This window comes from Lissotriton helveticus, chromosome 7 (genome assembly GCF_964261635.1).
Source record: "Lissotriton helveticus chromosome 7, aLisHel1.1, whole genome shotgun sequence".
NCBI lineage: Eukaryota > Metazoa > Chordata > Amphibia > Caudata > Salamandridae > Lissotriton > Lissotriton helveticus.
In genome coordinates, this window is record NC_136068.1 from 415,076,333 (window position 1) to 415,096,297 (window position 19,965).

The window sequence follows — 19,965 nt, forward strand, 5'->3', positions numbered from 1 at the left end:
AGGTAATAAGAGGGGTAGTTGGCCCCAAAGGTTGACATTGGGGGCTAACTACCTCTCCAGTAAATCTTGCTAAGAGGTGTTCGGAGGCCACTCCATTTCTCCACTAACTAGAACAGCCAAATTACTCTGGTTTTATATGAGTGAAATGTCCAACTATAATGTCCCTGCAACTTATTTTTTTTCAGTGTATATATAGCCAGAGCGCATTTGAGTGCATCCCCGCCGCATAAGAGGTCTGGACTTTCCTGGCGTGCTCTATGGAGCTTGGAACTTTGTCAGTGTGGTAGCATTGGTGTACAGACCCACCACTATGCCAGGAGGAGACTACGGTTGGATGGTATTTATACCTCCAATTTTAGACAACATGCATTGCAATGTCAGCCCCCTGTGATGGATACTTGGCAGAATGGTGGCGGCGGTTATGAAGAGGACCCGAGGAAAGCGCTGATTGCGGGACTGTTGACACCTCCGTGGTTTCCTCCAGCGCTGTGCCTGTCCCCCTGTTCCCTAAGTGTCTTCCCCCCCCCCCCGGCATCACTCGATCGAAATGCACCACACAGCGGCATTCTGGTCCGTGTAGTCCGCCACTGGAGAACTGCACAGGTGAGCCCCATCATCATCAGGGGGCGAAGCAGGGTGTATTCAAATGAGACAGGACTGCACTCGTCACAACGGCAGAGGAAGCACTTTTTGAGAGAGGCGCTGTAGAAGGCAAGACACGCCGAAATGCATTCGCCCAACAAGAACCCTCCATAAAGCATTTCTTTGAGTTCCTCTTCGGGTGCCTGTTCCTTTCTTAAGGGAGGAGATTATATATATATCACACACACATACACAGAGAAAGTGCCTCTTATTACATATTACATATTGGTCTGGAAATTATATGGTTTCCATTTAAAGTGCACAGAGTCCCTGCCAATCAGGTCCCCTGTGCCAGAGCTCCTTTTCACTAGAAACTGTACCACTGTTGGCACTTCATACCCCTTGTAAGTCCCCAGTAAATCGCACCCTGGTACCTAGGGCAATGGGACTGTAGAGGGTCCCCTAGGGACACCTCACCAAGGCAATGTAAACTGCCACTGCAGCCTGCATGCAAAGTCGACACGTCATACTGACAGTGTGCCATGCCTCCCAGCACTGCCTAAGGTACAGGTAAGTCACCCCTCTAGCAGGCCTTACAAGCCCTAAAACAAGGTGCTTTATATCTCTGGTGTGGCCATATCTGGACAAGTAGATATGCCCCAACAATATTGGAGTCTATTTTTAATATTGTCAGTGCCAGCAAAGCCATAGAGAGTACATGGACTGGAAACTCAACAACTCTAGCTCCCCAGCACCATGATGGCTTTAATGAATCCAGGAGTGTTTGGTACCAAACAACTTCTCCCAATAAACCAACACTGATGCCAGTGTGGGATTTATTGTAATATGTACCCAGAGGGCACCTCAGAGGTGCCCCTGAAAACCTACCAACTCTGGTGTGGTCACAGACTGGCTTAAGGCAGTGACACCACCAGACAGGGTTCTGGATCCCTGGGTTGAGGGCCCCTGCTCGGAGGCCAGAACAAAGCACATTGGTGTCACATCTCTTCCCCCAGCATGAGCATAGTGCTTGAGAGGGTAGCTTGCAATCTTTGCAATGACTCCCAGCCGCAGTTGCCAGCAGCCTCCAATTCATCAAACCCCTATGTTTGGTGGGAGAAAAAGCGGTAAAGAATAGGAGGTGTGCCCCTCTTCACCAACTCCACCCCTCTGGTACAGGAGGTGAAGTGAAGCACATTTTTCAGTGCCCATCCTCTTGACGGTGGTAGGACTTATCCAATCAGGGCTAGGGCTATTGCACCCCATCCCTCCCCCGGGAGGATAGCATAATAGCGGGTTTAAACCCAAGTATATTATGGATGGAGTGCAGAAATGTTTCTGAAACTCACCCCCAGTCAAAGATCTGGGTTGGATCCATCATAGTTCTTTCGCTCACTTTGCCACCCCAGATCAGTCCCAGCAATATGCAAATCAGTCTTGACCCTGTGCCTCATGGAAACAGTCCAGCCCGAACAGCCAAGCCAGGTCTTCCGTGGACTGGAAACAAGCATCCTGGGACTGGTGTCAGAGTACCACACCTTCAGCCAGGCCAGCTAGTGGGCATAGACACCCAAGGGAAGATAACTATTGGTTCCTACCCATCACCCACCTGTAACATCCCTAAATCTAGTAATTAGGTGGTACCACAGGACCCTGAATAAGAAGAGCTAGACGCTACAGTGTCACACCAGTGGAGAAGACTACAGGCACCTGCTGGTTTGGCCCCAGCCCTACAGGTCTGTCTGCAGCCCTAGACGATCCTGTGCCAAAAGACGACACGTCCTGCAGCCCAGCGAACTCCAAAGTCTTGGGAGGACTGCCTGCCTCCGACAAACCTCAAGATCTCCTGTTGCCAGTGGACCTGTCCAGAAGAAACCAACATTAAACAACAAAGACCTCTGCCATGAGAAACCAGAAAATCACAGCCAGACCTAACTTTACACCAGACGCCCACAGCCAGAGTCCAGTGTCCCACCAGTCCTGTGAAGGTTCCCCGAGAAATCTGATAAAGAGTCTGTGGGCAGACCCCCTGCCGGCCTCCACCTCGACGCCTACAGCCTCAAATCGAAGACTACCCCTAACCACGACCTGACTGGTTAGACTTTTCCGACGTATAAGGCCACCACTGCACCCATAGCCCCTGGGCCTTGGGGAGCGCGGCCAACTGTCGCACATGTCCTCTAGCATCTCTACTTACCTGGCCAGCTGTGGGTTCCTTTACCTGGCCTCAGCCTGCAGCCAATCTCCCTCATTGGTTTGCATTAGGCACCGAATGCTGTGTTGGCACTCAGCACCCGGCCGCTGAGGGTATAAGTTTGATGCTGCCTTGTGCCCTTCCCTGTGCTTACCTTAACCCCTGGAGACCAGGTTACCAAACAACTTTACTCACCTGTGAGTACCATATCATCTATTGCCCCCTTTCTCCATTGGGTAACAGGGTCCAGAGTCTGAATTTGAACCCTGCACCCAGCCGCCCCTGTGTGGCTGGAGGGGCAGATGTGCTACTTATCTGAACCTTGCCTGATGCTGATAAGTCATCCTGCAAACCAAGACCAAGTTGTGTACTTCCCTGCAAAACATCATTCTTGTTTTCCTACCATACGTTAACACTGCTGAACTGAAAATTGTACTGTGTCCTCTTTTTGTGAAAACTATTTATGTAAAACACGTACCATTTTACAAATGTCTTGGTCTTAAAATACACCTTGAAAGAAGCGCATTTTTATAAAAATGGTGTGGAACTCCTTTGAGTCCTGTGTCATTTATGAATCACTGTGTGCATAATGAATTATTAACACTCATCTGTGTTAGGCCTAAGGGTGCTTGACCACACTGCCAAATATAGAGCACGTTGGGTTTACACTGAGCTCTGTACACTTCTGGGGCTATCTCTGGACTATATGCTATTCCACTAAGTGGGGATATCATGCAAATAAAGAGCCAGCGTCCTACACACGCCTCTTTATATGGGCACCCAAGAATCTGGACAGAAGCTGCTGGTTTTGACTGAGGGCTCTGAGGCCTGCTAACCAGACCTCAGTGCCCCGACTCCACTGAAGCACTGTTTTTGCCACCCTGGGCGTGAAAGGTGAAACAAGTCTCCCAGTCAGCCATCTCAGACTATGTTGGGAGTGGGCAGAATGGTGCATCTTGGGATAGCCAGATGCCACACTTCCCCGGGAGAGGATATCAAGACAGAGGTAATCTGGTAGCGAACTGGCTACTGAATACAATCTCCCAGCGGGCACTTTGAGCATAACTAGGGCACCCATAACTCCGATCTCAACTGGATGGAAGGACTGCCCTGCAGCACCTTGGAACCAGCAAAGAGCCTGCACTGGCGTGGCCTGCATCTACTAAACCTGGTGGCTAACAAAGAAGATGGACTGCGGCTGCTGTTTCCTACTTGTGATGAACATGTCTCCAGAGTCCAGCCAAAGCAAAGAGACTCCAAAAGTCACTTGGCTGCCCTCCTGTTTACAGACCGGAGCCATAACAGCTAAGAAGCCTGTGGGACAAGTTGATAGTCAAAAATCTTCACATCGCCACAAATTGACACATAGCACCAGAGACCAGATGCTCAAAGCTGCACCTGAGGTCGCTGAGAACTTGTGTCGGAGTGCAGCTTGGCTGGCCAGAAGAGGAGTTAACATCCAGAGAAGGCTTTGGCTGTGACTGAAATACCAGGCAATTAGACTTCTGCCGGGACTGAGAGAACTTTGATACATGTCAACCCTGTGACGAGGACACCCGACTCATTTTGTGGACGAGGTGTAGCTGCAGGAATACCCAGATCATCCACAGCATCCTGTATCACTTGCAGAAAGGCCACTTCCATAGGAACCTACAGCAAAGTATTTAAGAGTTTGGAAAGGACTGAAGACTGCTTCACCAGCTGAGGTAACTGTTTGAGGGCCTTGCAGGTCACCCTGAAGGACTTACTGTCAGAATTGGTTATCCAAAGTAACTCTAAAAGACCCCAACTAACCATAGTTTGCTTAAGAATTTAAGGGTCAAATTTGTTGAATTTGCCAATATCTATCTATATATCTACACACCTACATATACACACACAAACAAATACACACACAAACACAAATACACACACAAACACAAATACACACACAAACACAAATACACACACAAACACAAATACACACACAAACACAAATACACACACACACACAAACACACACACACACACACAAACAAATACACACACACACAAACAAATACACACACACACAAATACACACACACACACAAACAAATACACACACACACACAAACAAATACACACACACACACAAACAAATACACACACACACACAAACAAATACACACACACAAACAAACAAATACACACACACAAACAAATACACACACAAACAAATACACACACAAACAAATACACACACAAACAAATACACACACAAACAAATACACACACAAACAAATACACACACAAACAAATACACACACAAACAAATACACACACAAACAAATACACACACAAACAAATACACACACAAACAAATACACACACAAACAAATACACACACTTGTGTTTTGTTCCAAGGCCAGACCTCAGTCTGGTTGTGTAGTTCCTATATGACCCATACAGGATCTACGTGTTTGGGCAACAAATTGTGGGACTGGCGGCAGACTGATTCTGTGCACCCCATCGGATACGGTAGCCTGTCTGTATCAGCTAGCTCACAGTGCCACTAGAATCTCCTTTTATCGGGGAGAGAATAGTTCTTGGCCACCTCAGAAAGTCAACCCTGATCCCTCAGAATCGTGGAAACAATATACTACCTTTCGCTCAGTCACTCGTGCTCAGTTAGTTTGTCTCCGAGAGATACACAGAATAAACAGCCTCGGCATTTTCTATAACAGTTTATTGAACAGTTATTCTAGTGTAGAATAGATGAGCTGCAACAACCATTAGACAGTAGCAGAGCTACATGATTAAAAGTACCACGAAAGTAAAGGGATGGAAAAGTTCTACCATTTTGGAATAATCATGAATATATATAAGAATATAAAACAAATGATAAAAAGTGCGTACTCCTACGATTCCTCCCTAACTAGATGTACCTAGCATCTGTGTAGGTGTTATGGCAAGAATCCCTCTAGGATCTAGTCAACCCCATTATCTGAGAATGAGAGACTATGGGACCCTGTCCTTGTCTCGAGTTGTGCACCCCGCGAGGGATGTTAGACCACTGCGAGCTGGAGTGTCTGCATGCAGGAACCTCAGTCTCTCTGGTCAGTGTGTCAGCCGGGAAGTCTCGGACTCCTCTGCCCTTCTAAGCAAGATGTAATGTATATATACCCATAGGTCTCCCAAGGGGTCCTACCTTAATGTGTTACTGTGTCGGCCTAAAGGATTAAGTTGGGCCTGAACTTTATACAGAGATATTATACAGGAGATGTTAGTCCTGCTGTTAGTCATGCTCAGCTTCCAAGAAGCTTCATGCATAATGTACGAGATTCAAACTAGGGAAAAACTCGCATTCTGAAGGCAGTGTCATATCTAGGTAAAAGGTCATTCCCTAAGAACCGTTATGAATATAATGTAGGGAAGAACATAGGTGAAAGGTTGCAATGTTACCTGCGCCTATATAGGGTACCTATATGGAATAGAACAGTCTATGATTTACCTGTAGATCAGACAACAAAGTCTCAGATTTTAACTACCTACCCGCCCCCACCCAAATACCACCCATTGGATTGTTAATAACTGCCATAAGTGTGGTCCAACATATCACCCACAACCCTGGGTGCACCGATGCCACTAAATCTGCTACACTAAGGATATCAGGCATTGGGAGGGTCATAGGAGCAGGCCTTTGACAACTGGTAGGGAAGGCTAGTTCCTGTTGGTTCCTACAATGGTACACTACACTGCTGAGCACAAGCACAAGCCCAGACACCAAACACCAGCCGTCCAACCAAATATGATATTCTAGAATGTGTGCATGTTTCAGTGCTTGATGTCTAACTGCTGAACTTTGCTAGACATGTACGCAGTAAAATTAGGCAGCTGGAGTCCCACACAATAACCAGCATTAATCCAAGAGAGTAATACTTCCAAGATGGAAAACATTTACTAAAATAAAAATTATGTTTTTCAGAAAAGAAAAGGGGGAAAATAATAAAGGTTTTAAGTCACAAAATAATATAGTGGGGTGGGTGGTGAGCAGGCGGAGGTGGGGGTATTAACTGGTTTCCGAAAAGAAAAGTGTTTCATAGTAAAAAGTACCTTTCATAAAATAACTTGTTTGGGAACAAAATGACTGCATTTCCCAGAGGCAAAACTATCATTTGAGGCCCGGAGGACGCATGACCAAAATGGCCGCGCACTAGCGAGGCTCTCGCCAACTCGGGCGAACTTTTAAACATCATCCCCCATCCTGAGGCATTCAACATTGCCGTAAGAAGCTGAATCGGATAGCGGATAACGTCCTGCCTGCGAGGTACTGTCCGGCTTCTCTAACATGAGGGAAGCCGAAGTTGCACGTCGCGGAAGTCTGGGCCGGGAGCCGGAGGAGGAGCGCTGGTCCCGAGGGTCGGCAGGAACAGACCCGCGAGACTGGGGACCAAGAGGCCTGTCGGGGAAACGACGAAACGGCTACACGGGTGAGGTTGCTTACACAGCCGTTATTATTTGAGTCACACAACGCTGCTGAGGCCGGGGAGCACTAGGAGAAGACACAGCCTGGGACATAACAGCGCGCTAAGGCCCCCCCCCCCTCCCCACCCCCCACTTGCTGAGACTGCACCATAGCTGCAATAACGCCGACAGGCTTGGAGCGACAACAGTGAAGAGACTCGGCCCGTGTTGCAGTGTGCCTCAACCCTCTCCCTCCCCCCTCCTGGACACCAACAGACCGTAGCCTGCACGCCCGGGAGCACCACAGTATCGCCCCATAAAGATCGAATCGGCTGCTGGGCGCCATCTTGTGAGCCAGACTATTCTCAGGGGGCGCACCTGAGGGGTCTGGCGGTTAGGAGTGGCACCCGCGCCGTGTAGTGAGGCCGGTGGCTCCAGCCCTATGTGAGCAACAGCACCTAGCTGGAACCGCCATACCACATTTGCAGGATATATCGAGGTCCACCCCGCCAGGAGCGCGGCCAGGGACTGAAGGAGGCTGCCCACGTGGAGCGAGGACTGCGCCAAACACGCAGCTCAGTCGCCTGGCGGGTTGGGCTCCTGATGACCGCGGTGACACCCCCCCCCCCCCTTGACCCGCGCATGAGAAGATGGTTGACGTAGATTTGCTCCTGAAGTGACGGTAAGCTCCGAGAGCAAGCAGCTGAAGGTGAGCCATTACGTTTGGAGCCGCTACTGACAGTGCTTGTATTAGTCACATCACGTACCCCCACCATAAAGACCTGCTGAGCACCTGATACAGGTCGGAGCCCCGGGGACCCCAGGAAACTGTACTGAGTGGCCGAAATGGGACGTGCTGATGCAAAACAAGCCAAGCTTTCGTTTGACCCCCGGAAAGGACAGAAATCGGAATCAGCAGAGAGCAGGGGGGCTGGATCTACAGAGCCACCCGATGAAGACTGGAAGGCGATCCGGATGAGCATGAAGCAGAGCCTCATGTCCATTGACACCAAAATGGACACAATGAATACAAGAATGGACTCTGTTGTGCGCAGTCTGGAGCAACACGATCACAGACTTAAGGATGCCGAAACTAGAGTGTCGGAATTGGAAGATGGGGCGGCAGTGGCAAATACTCAAATGCTTCAAATGGATAAACTACTGAAGGTAATAGCAGAAAAGAATGAGGATTTGGAGGCGCCCTCTCGGTGAAACAACGTCCGGATCCTTGGCCTGGCGGAATCCACCAACACGGGCCGGATGGAGGACTTCATAGAAAAATTGGTGGTTGGCCTGTTTGGCAGGGATGCTTTCTCCGCCCACTTAACGATTGAAAGAGCGCACCGCTCGCTGGCTGCACGCCCACCACCAGGAGCAAAGCCTAGGCCGGTCATAGCCCGCTTCCTAAATTACAGAGACAGACACTGTCCTACGCCTTGCCCGGGAAAAGCAACAAGTAAGATACGAAAACACCACACTGGCGTTCTTTCCGGACTTCATACAGGCTGTTCAGGAGGCAAGGCGCAAATAAGCTGCTGTTAAGAAAAAAACTGCTTGCGCAGAACATTCAGTATGCCATGCTGTACCCGGCCAAGCTAAACATCACACATTTGGGAAAGCAACATTTCATACCTCAAAAGACAGCGCCGAGCCACGTCCCGAGAAGCGGAGGAAAGGCGGCGTCCCAGATCCTCATCGCCGGCGGCACATCAAGACTAAACCCCAAGGCGGACCCTCACCAAGCAGTCAGATGAGCTAGACTAAACCGGTTTTATTGCTTCCGAGATGGTGCTGTATCCTTGCCGTTATTTGTATTACGTCTCTCACATACCTGCAACCTGCCCGGACACTCCCCTCCGTCCTGCTGAAACTGCCAGCTCCCCGAGTGGTGCTGTGGGCGGGTGAAATACAGGAGGAGAGGTGGCGGGTCGTGGGCCCCTGCCGCCTCCACATACGAGGGCATACCCCGAACATTCCTCTAGTGAGAGGGAGGACTTAGTGGACTGTTGGGAGTTGTTGCATGGGGAGGGAGGATTGCATACCCGGCAAGTTGGGGCTGTCGGTGTGGGTGGGGACAGGGAGGGTTGGTCTAGAGGGGGGAACAGACTTCACGAGCCAAAATGGACAAGTACGTATCCTGAAGAGAAGGATAGTGTAGGAATGAATGCACACACCATTGGCAGGTTGGGAGGAATAGAGCCGGGGGGGAGGGGGGGGGGGGGGAGAACTGGCAAGTTGGGGACGCCGGTGAGGGCAGGGGGATTCTTTGTTCAGATTATTACAGTGCTGAGTACTAAGGAAAGTTTTTACGCATCTGCTAATATAATGTCTTACTCCCGATGACATGGGGGCGACAGGTGACGTGCAGGCACTCCGACACATCACAGTGGCTTCATGGAACGTAAGGGGCCTCAACAACCCTAGGAAGTGCAGACAGACACTGGGCTATTTAGACCGACACAGGGGGACCGTGGCCCTCCTGCAGGAGACACACCGACCACCTGGAAGTACCCCGCGGTTCGCGTCGAGGTGGGCTTCATGCTGCGGGTTTGCTTCCTACTCCACTTACTCCAGGGGGTGACCATCTTAATCAAACAGGGAGTAGAATTTACACTACAGGGAATGGAATCTGACATGGAGGGGAGATTCTGCATAGTATGGGGGAGACTTTATTCACATAATATTCTCTTTGCAAACTACTACAGCCCTAACACTACTATGGCCCTAACACTGATGACCCTAACTCCCTGCTCCTACTATGGGGTAAGATATAGACATTAGGCATTACATACGTCATTCTAGGGGAGGTGGATTTCAACACGGCAATACATCCTCAAGCGGACAGATCGCACCCTCTCCCGGCGCATTACACAGTTACACAAAGAACGCTGAGTGACTTAGTTGGGGATCATTGCCTGTTAGATGCCTGGAGACACAAACACCCTGCACTTAAACAAGGTACTCATTCAGCAGTCCACTCCACTTGGGCGCGTCTTGACTATGTATTCCTGACAGCAGGAATGACACATTGGCTGACACAGGCGACACACTTGGCCCGCACATTCCCGGACCACTCCCCAGTAATCGTGACTCTACAGATCCCAGTAGATTGCGCCCCATACTTAAACTGGCGGCTCAACCCCTCCCACTTTACTGATGTGGTCTTTAAGTCCGAATTAGAGCAGGACAGACGAGATTTCTTTGACCGTAATCCGACGTCTGTGTCCAGTGTAACAGTATGGGAGGCCTTCAAGGTCTTTGTACGTGGCTGGTGCCTGGACAAAGAAGGGGGAATACTTAAATCCCTACGGGGAGACCTCCGGAAGCTTGAATCGGAGCTTCGCAAACTGGAACATGCACTGGAGCAAAACCCAAATGATCTCTCAATTAAAGCCCAAATGAGGGACAAAATGTCGGAGTACGAGGCGGTGGCAGATAGGGAATGCGAATTCACTGGGAAGCCACACACTGCGCGCATTTACGGAGAGGGGGGGGGTCACCCAGGAATGGCTCTGGCGAATACCGTCCGGCCCCCCAGGTTTGCTAACTATGTGACCGAACTACAGGATGCTCAAGGCACTGTGTACAGGAATCTCCCGGACCAACTACGGATCCTCAGAGATTACTACCACACACTATACACCTCGCATGGCGACATGCCGACGGACTTAGACGACTACTTGGGGTACACCGCAATAGCCTGGCTATGGTTTCGGTGCCTGACTTTGTAAGACCATTCCGAGCCAGAAGGCTTAACGATGTGTTTCGGTGACGAGCCGGAAGGAAAGGCGTTAGAAATATCTTCTTGATGCGGACAGTGGCGCGGAGGTGGAACCATAGCCTTTTGTTTGATCTGAATTTGATTTTGGGGCAAGGGTGTTCAGTACTCACAGGACATTGTTGACCTTTCAGTATGTCATCTTCCATCTTGGAGTCCAATTCTGGAATAGATACAGGTTCTTCCTGCTCCTCTGTGGTCCCTTGTCAATCGAATTCTTCCTGCTCGGAACCTTCACTGAAGATGTCCGACGTGTATTCTCTGTGCTGGCTTTGCATTTCACAACAACGAGCCAGACAATTGTGGAGCGCTTTCTTCGATCGAAGCGATCCGAACGCATCACAGTCCTGTTCGTTGTGCTCTGGGGGTAAGCACAAGTTGCACAAGTCAAGGGAGTCGGTGCGCGGATACTTTGCGTGGCACCAAGGACAAAACTTGAATGGAGTCAATTCCATCGACTGCGAGGTGAACCGACAAGTTTAGGCCCGACTGCCTTCAGTGATTCTTCCGATGGAAAAATACATTTTCTTCAACACCGAGAAGTGGGATACGCGTACGAAACAATACCACCACTGGTAGAGTGGTTCACGAACAGAGGGGAATCCGAAGAAAGGCTTGGAACAAGAGTGCAGCATACACGTCAGAACCCAATGGCGAAATAAAAAAAAATGGAGTCTATGCCCATGCGCATTATCACCGAAAGGAGGAATCACCTTACCTCGTGACTGGAAAGACTTTGAAGAAAAAACTTGCAAACATTCGGAACCAACACTAGGTGGCAGGAGTAGGCAAAGCATGTGAACTACAGCTCACATGCCTTGAAAAGTTATTTTTCAGCCATTCCTTGGCAGGATAGAACCACCATGGAGTATGGAGGCGGTACAAAAGGGGGTAGTGATGGACGGAGCATCTGAACCAATCAAACACTTGCTTGCTTGAATCCTTTTGGCCACCATAAGTGTGGCAGGGTATGCTCAGACGTGAGTCTCTTGCTCACTTTGCCACTGGATTCAAGCAAGCCGGGCTGCAGACGGCTGTAATGCCAGAAACCGGTCCTCGGAAGCTTGTTTCCGGTCCAGGGAAGGCATGGCTTGGCAGTTCAGGCTGGACTGTTCCCATGAGGCACAGGGTCAGACTGATTTGCATATAGCCATGTCTGAACTGGGGTGGCAGAGTGGGCTAAAGAACGGTGATGGATCACACCAAGATCTTTTGACTGGGTGTGATTGTTTGATTGGTTCAGATGCTCCGTCCATCACCACCCCCTTTTCTACCACCATGGAGTATCAGCCTCCAGCATAGTGTACCTTTGACAGAAGGGTGTCTGGGGGGTCAGGAGCCTTTATAGCAGCAACCCCCACCAATAACAAGCCCAAGAGCTGTGATAGGCTCTTAGGTGCACACACTTCAGACAGGTGTCGGGGCTGCTTATGGTTACCCCCACTTTTTGCTTGATAATGCACTGTTTTTGAACAGTCTGGACTGGGGTCCTGTTTAGCAGGATCCCAGTCTATCTGCTTTCTCCCTTAAATTGTTACAAATCTACCCAGGGCATAGGTATCCCAGAGGCCTCCCATGAGATGAAGCATGTATTATGCCATCCATGAGAGACCATGCAAAATGGAACTAGAGATTTGCTACTGCAATCTGTGTAAGCTGGTGCATGCACGACTTTAGATATAGGTTCACTAGCTCTATAGGTCACCACACTTAAAACTTATAAGTCACCCCTATAGCAGGACTTCTCAATCTTGAAGGCAGGATGCTGGGTTTTTAGTGAGAGGGTGCCCCTGCATGAGCACAGCCTCTGCAGCCTTCAAGGACCATTCTCCCGGGTTGTCTGTAACTCAGCCAGACATATAGGTAGAGGTGCACTATAACCTTGCGGTAAATGTTCTCGAAAACAGCTGCATAGAAACATATCGTGTTTGGAATCAAACACCTTGGAATCATACCCGCACACCGGTAGCCGATGTGGGAGGTATAATTCCACCCTTCTGAAATGAGCTTCAAGGGATCACTGGTCTATCCGGTGCCAGCCTTCGACCTGGTCAGCACAAAATGGATGCTGCCGACAAGAGACATTTCTGCCCTCCTGCTGCCGAGCCAAGCTCGAGCAGAAGAAGGCAGCACAATAGGCATCCCATCACAGGGAGGTGTCACCACCTCCCAGACAGGATTTAGTGTATTGGGGATGGGTGGGTGCACTCAAAGTACCCGAAAGTCTGCCCTTGGGGCACATTTGGTGGCTCTGTGCATAGTCCAGCTCTAACCAGTTCTGGGAGCCATTGGCTCCTGCTCTGGTGCGAAACTGGACAATGGACATGGGTGTAACCACCCCTCTGTCCTGACCCTCCCCTAGGAGGGTCCCCCGAATCTGACCAATCCCTTCTAGTGGGTACAAAAGGGCTTACTTGGACAAGATTCTACAAGAAGAACCCACTGACCTTCGACCGTCTGGAGACACTGGACTTTGACTGGGCCCGACTTAGTCTCCCTCTCCGTCCAAAGCTTTGTTTGAGGCCTTGCTCCAAACAGGCCTTGTCCAGGATCTGTGGTGTATGAAGGACAATCGTAGAATCTCCCTTGGAGTGAAGGAGATACTCCCCTTCATTCGCAGGCACATTAACGTAATGGACAGGTCTGCTGCTCCAGAGCTGCTGCAGACTCCAAAGATTTCAGCAACACAGGAGGTGTGTTACGAAGGACTCGGAGGTTGAGCTGCCCTCAGCAAGTGTGAGGCCAATTTATCTTGTGGGGACAGCATAACCCGAAGCCCTGTACACCACGTCCATTTGCAGTTGAATATGCTTGTTGGCGATTCCAGAGCTTGTGCACTGGACTCTGTAGTCCTTACCCTGAGCAGCATTTGCACCAAAGAACTACGGCCTCCTCGCACATAGTGCTCCATGGGCAGGTACTTTGCAATCTTGCAAACTCCTGGTCATTCGGCCTGGGGGTCCTCCTGAGGGTCACCTTGATTTCTGTTGGGCTTCCCTGGTTGCTCCAGACGTGTCCTAACTCTCCATTGCTCTGAGAGTCTCCTGGACCTTGCTTTTCCACACCGTAACCTGCTTGACCTTCCTGCGTGGGTTGCTTTGGTCAAGGCTTGTTGGTGCTTAAGCCAGACACCAACCCCACAGCACTCGTCATCCTTCGTGGGACAGCTCACCTCTGGCTCCAGGTCGATGTCGACGTCTCCTGATCCTCGTGGCTGCAAAGTCAAGCATCTCTTCTCCGTACCTGAAGCACCAGACATCGGTGGGCATTCGTCTACCAAGCCCCTGGTCACTCTGAAGTGACCCAGACTGTCCCCTGTGCTTTCAGGTTCCTTCCTTCTAGAATCCAGGCTTTGATTCCATTGGGCCTTTACCTTCATGGCAGAAGTACTTCAACTCACGCCCTCCATTGCGAATGGCGGAGGTTTCCAACACCACTCCAGGCCTATGCACCCAACTTCCCTGGGATAGGTAACTCTGGTACCATGGTATCCACAGGTGGGGTGGCTTTTCAAACTCTTAAGTTGCAAAGTGTTTGCTCAAAGTCCTTCTAGAATGGTCCTTAAACTTTAAAATTGTAACCGTGACTTCCCCATAGAATTGTACAGATCCCGCAGTTGTTACCACACTGCACACGCCCTCCGTGGAGTCCTTACCTACTCAACTTGGGTGGTTCCTTGGGGTCCCAGCGATTCTAGACTGTCTTTACCCGAGTCGTGGTTGTCATACCACTATTTTAGTATATGGTTTGGTCTCCCCCTATAGGCCAGTGTATTGTGCTACTTACATCTGTTCTATTGATCTCGTATTGTGTGCTTTGTGCTCTATCCTCATGTAGAGGATGCTAGAGAGTGTTATATTAATAAATACATATTTTATATAACTGTGTGGTTCTCCTTTCATTTAGTCAATATAGGAGGTGATATTCTGGTAAAACAAGCTGCTTTACATTCCTTCACGATTAAGCCTGAAGGCTGCTCTCCACAGCTACCACTAGGATAGCTTTCTAAAGGCCATCTTTGACCTCATACATCAGAATGGTCATTTGGACTGGGGCAATGTGTCCACTTTAGTGGACAGCATTTACCAGGCCAACTTCTCACAGGTGCAAGTTTGGTGGGCCACAGTAAAGCAAATGTCCACAAACTGAAGACTAAATTACAACTTCCAGCTAGAGCAGCCTTTCACTTCAACAGTTAATTCAATGCCCAATAGAGTTTCATGTGCAAAAAAACTGTCCGCCACGGTAGGTAGAAACTGAAAATCTAATCTGCCCATTACTGTACACTCTCAAACAGAACAAATGCAGCAGCAGTGCAAACTCACAAAAAACAGGTACAATATGTGCAGTAACAGTAATGACTCCATTATAAAAAACCGGACAGGTTCAACAAAGCTGCAAAAAACACAGTTGATGGACAGAATGTAGAACAATGTCATACATTCACCCCAGTACAAGGATCTGGGCCTAAATCCAGAATCTCTGTACTGGGGTGAATGTATGACATTGTTCTACATTCGGTCCATTAACTGTGTTTTTTGCAATTTTCACCCCGAGTGTGCTGGGTATGCTCAGACGTGAGTCCCAGGCTCTGCACACCACTGGAGTCAAGCTATCCAGGCTGATGAAGGCTGATAGCCAGAAACCGGTCCTTGGATGCTTGATTCCGGTCTGGGAAAGACATGGCTTGGTAGTTCGGACTGGACTGTTCCCATGAGGCACAGGGTCAGAGCTGATTTGCATATAGCCAGTGTCTAACCCAGGGTGGTGTGGAGTGCAAAAAAACGATGGATTTAGGCCCAGATCTCTGTACTGGGGTGAATGTATGACATTGTTCTACATTCTGTCCATCAACTGTGTTTTTTGCAAGGTTCAACAAAGCATCATTGAAAGTTCTCCTTGTGTGCACATGGAAAAAGAAAGCAGCGCTAGCAGCAGGATCATCTTCATTAACATTAACACTGGTACAGCATAGATATCAGCAGTGCAAACTTCCCCCACTCAGAAACATAACAGGTATCGCACATGCTGCAAACGTGTAAGCTCCCATTACAAACAAAGTAAACCACTTGTAGCAGCACTGCAACCTTCTAACACATGCACGCAACCACAGGCAGGCAAGACAAGTACAGCATAAGCAGGCAGAGTTGACATTTCTTACACATATGTGAGAGGTGCACTAAACAGTGGCAGTGCAAGTTTCTATCACACAAAGGCACAGTATGGTATGCAAAAGATCACAATACATCCAAACAATACCAATGAACGCTGTGCAAGTATCTCATACAAACCCTCTCCCCATAGATGTCCCAAACATACATCAGTAGAGCAAGCTCTCACTGACAACATAAGGACTATGCTACTAACAGCCCTCTAGGGGTGAGAATGTTGACCTCAAATCATTCAAGCAGAGACTGTCCATTATCTTGTCCTGCTCATTCTTGCAGCTTCAGCCCTGGGTGAATGCAAAATGCACAAATACGGGTACCAGCATACACATTAAACCAGTGCTTCACTAACAGGAGAACATATGTGGCTGGACAAATGAATGCAAGAGCCAGGCAATAGATGGCTGCAACAATGCAAAGATGAGCAACCAAGTGAAATAATGACTGGTAACTAAGTGAATGTATAGATAGAAAAGTAACTGCATGAATAGAAGCACCCAGGCACTGTTAGAAGCCAGAGCCACTTGTATTGTCCAATGTATTTTCCACTTACAGGAGTCCTCCCTTCACCCTCCATGATCTCCCAATTCATGTTTCTCATATAAAGGTGTAATATGGTAGCAAAAAGTTTCAAATACTTTGAGCAAGTTAGCGAGCCAAGTAGTTAATGTACCCAATCTCCCCCATCACAATTGCAGGCAGAAGAGCTGCAAATGTTATAGAAAGGGTACTCTATTAGATGTCTAGGATAACAAGTGGTTTTGCGCTGTCCTATGCCATTATGTGACAGAAAAAAAACATTCAAAGTTACACCTAGATCACCAATTTAGGGCACACAAAGTGTTACATGTATGAAGGTAGGAAGGGTGTCAAAACAGCCATACAAGTCCATCTACAGATAATAAATGCAGTTATCTAGTCAGCAAGTGTTGTAGCCACTCACTGCGCCAGCCCTGAGGTCTGCCAGTTTAGTCCATTTCTCCCCGCAAACCACCCTCAACTCTCATTCAGTGGAGTTGAAACTCTGGGCAGTCCTCTGAGCAGTGAGGACAGTGATCAGAAGTGAAAGTTTACAAATGTCACGAATGTGGATGTGCATTATTCAGCTCTTTTGAAGAGAGATTCACAAAATAACCTATTTAAAGTGTACAATCGTCAGCCTTCCAGAGTGAGTCAGCCTTTTCTTAACCCAAATGAATTCAGAGGAATTAAGTAAGAGGTAACCCCTTCTCTAGCCAGAAGGCCGACAGGCAAAAGGAAAGAGCCTAGCAAGAAGACAAGAAGTAAAGAATGAGAGAGCCAACACATTTTTATGGGCAAGTGACGCTTTAAGAGGAGTAGGTATGCACCCATGGGACAGTCAAGGAGAGTAGGATGCATGGAATTAAGACTGAATACTGGAAAGCTATCAACCACCATCACATACTTTTCTGCAGAACTCATCTCGAGGGTTTCATCTTCTGAATCTGTAAGCTCATACAGCGGTAAGCTCTTCGAGCACTGGTGAGACTGTATATTCGGAAGGGAGCCAAAACCATCATTCTCCACATCTGTCAGAGAGAATGAGAAAACATTACTGCCATTAAAGCAACTTACCTATATTGGCTTGAATGATTAAAGATTCACATTGGCAATATCCTACCATATAGTAGCTGAGCCAGAAGTTAGTTCTTTTTCCTCACTTTGTAATGAGGCAGTTACCTAGGGAACTTCAGGCCTCGCAGCTTCATCCAATGCTTTCCATGCACCGACAATGAACAAGACTGCATATTTGTACCTTCTATCATTGCCTATGTGCATCTCGTGTAGGATTTAGGACTAATGCAGACCCTCTGGAGGGACGGTTGTGTCACATATGGCTATTAAAATGTAATGACTAAAAACTATATTTGCAATTTGTTTCTTTAGCGACAGGACTCCTTTAAAGACTAAAATGCTATGCACAGACTCGCAAATAGCAGCTTATGGTAAAGACTTTAGCAGTCCATTTTTTTCCAAAGCTTTATTCGACAATTTTTGCCCAAAAAAAAAAAAATCACAATAATGCAACATAATTTTCAACATTAAAATATAGTAAGTTCAAAGAATAAAAAGCGTTAAAATTACATACAGCAAACATGATCCAGGTAAAAAGCATTATTGAATTTTAAAAAAGAGTGCATATCGTATTGGTATTAGGAGCCATAGTGGGTAAAAATAGCTCAGGGAACTTGTTTTCAGACATTACCACGGATATATAACTGGAACAGAGTCAAATAAAGTTTTTGATGTTTTTCAAATAGCATCTGTAGTCCGAGATCTAATTTTACACATCCAACTTAGGAACTTGGCTACTGCTATTGTAATACACAGCAGCGTGTCAGTGCACAATATTCTTGGAGCAATGCTACTTGTTCTGGTAACCAAGTTCCTACAGATTGTGTCAGCCATGCTTTGCGAGGGCCAGAGTAGGCAGGGCAAACAAACAGGACGTGGACATAGGACTCTTCCAGTGCCTTGCAATAGGGGCATTTACTTCTGCTTGATTTGGCCCATTTTGCTATATATGTTCTTAAAGGCAAGGTTCCCACTCTGTATTGGAAGTACAACTTCCGATTGAAAGGTTTGGATATAACGTGCCAGTACAGTTCCAGGCTTGGCCAAGGCTTAACTGTTTAAAAAGCCCTGGTTAGCGTTGAACTGTCACTATCTGTCTCTATTCTGGTAAACCAATTACCAATCTTTCTTTTATAATCTCTTTAGAGGGGAATTGGCAGTCATAAGATCAGGTTCAGCTTTTCCATTTGCTTTTCTTCTCTGGACTGAAAACATAGTAATGCGTTGTTAACTTTGCATGTGACGAACAAATCAGTGCACTGTATAATCTTTTCAAGAAACCAGATTATATAACCAGCATACGTAGTTTACTTTTCCAATCATGACAAGTAGAGCGTGGAGAGACCAAGGGTCAAGTACCCGGTTTGTTTGATATGCCACCAAGACTTGGATGAGTTGAGCCTCATTCCCAGTTAAGAGGGACATTACATTAGGAGTATACACCAGCCTAGCCCGGTTAAAATAAAACATATGGTAAGACTAGGACTTTGAGTCTTATTTGCCCTTACTGCATAGGGCAATAGATAAGTGCATAGAAGGATTATGTTACTTACCCTGAAAGAATCTGTTCTCGGCATGCAGTGCATACTGCAACCATGTAGTGCTGTATCTAGATGTGGGCAAGTTGTTTTACTTCGAAGAACTCTTCGGAGTCACGAGTTTGAGTGACTTCTCGGTGAAAATGTGCATCGACTCCATTGTTAGATTGTTTTCTCGCAGGCAGGTAAGAACGGAGTGTAAAGTAAGTGTAGTAAAAAGATGTCCATGCATAGCAACAAAAAAGAATGTAACCGCAATGGCCACATGTGTCCAGGATGGAGTGAGGCATGTGTACCTGTAGATACACATACTTTACATAGACTGTAAACCAGTGCACCTCAAAGCGGAAGCTAAACTGTGGCTGTTGTAGTTGTTTGAAAGAGTGTAGGCAGCACTGCCAGTTGTACATTAGCTTGTTGGCATGCTAGAACATCAACACAATATTGCTTTGTGACTGTGTGGTATAGACCATGAAGTTGCTTTACATATGTCAGCTAATGGGATTTTGCCCAGGAAAGCCATAGAAAACTTTTATCAGAGTAAAGAGTGCTCCAGGTAAAATTCTTTTAAGCTTTAAGGCAACATGTTTTAAAACCCTTCACTATCCAGCTGGCTATGCTGGATTTAGATATTGGCTTTCCCTTATGGGAGGCGAAAACACAACAAAAGGTTACTTTGTTTTT

The 19,965-nt window shown here is 47.7% G+C and overlaps 1 protein-coding gene across 6 annotated transcripts in view; it reads right to left on the reverse strand.

Moving 5' to 3' along the window:
- NFATC2IP (nuclear factor of activated T cells 2 interacting protein) overlaps positions 1–19,965 on the reverse strand; it is a 748,854-nt gene that overhangs the window by 309,621 nt on the left and 419,268 nt on the right. For all 6 annotated transcript variants that reach the window (XM_078652306.1, XM_078652304.1, XM_078652305.1 and 3 more), the window contains one exon: positions 17,574–17,697. In XM_078652306.1, coding sequence (XP_078508432.1) covers positions 17,574–17,697 — 124 coding nt within the window. The remainder of the gene's footprint in view (positions 1–17,573; positions 17,698–19,965) is intronic.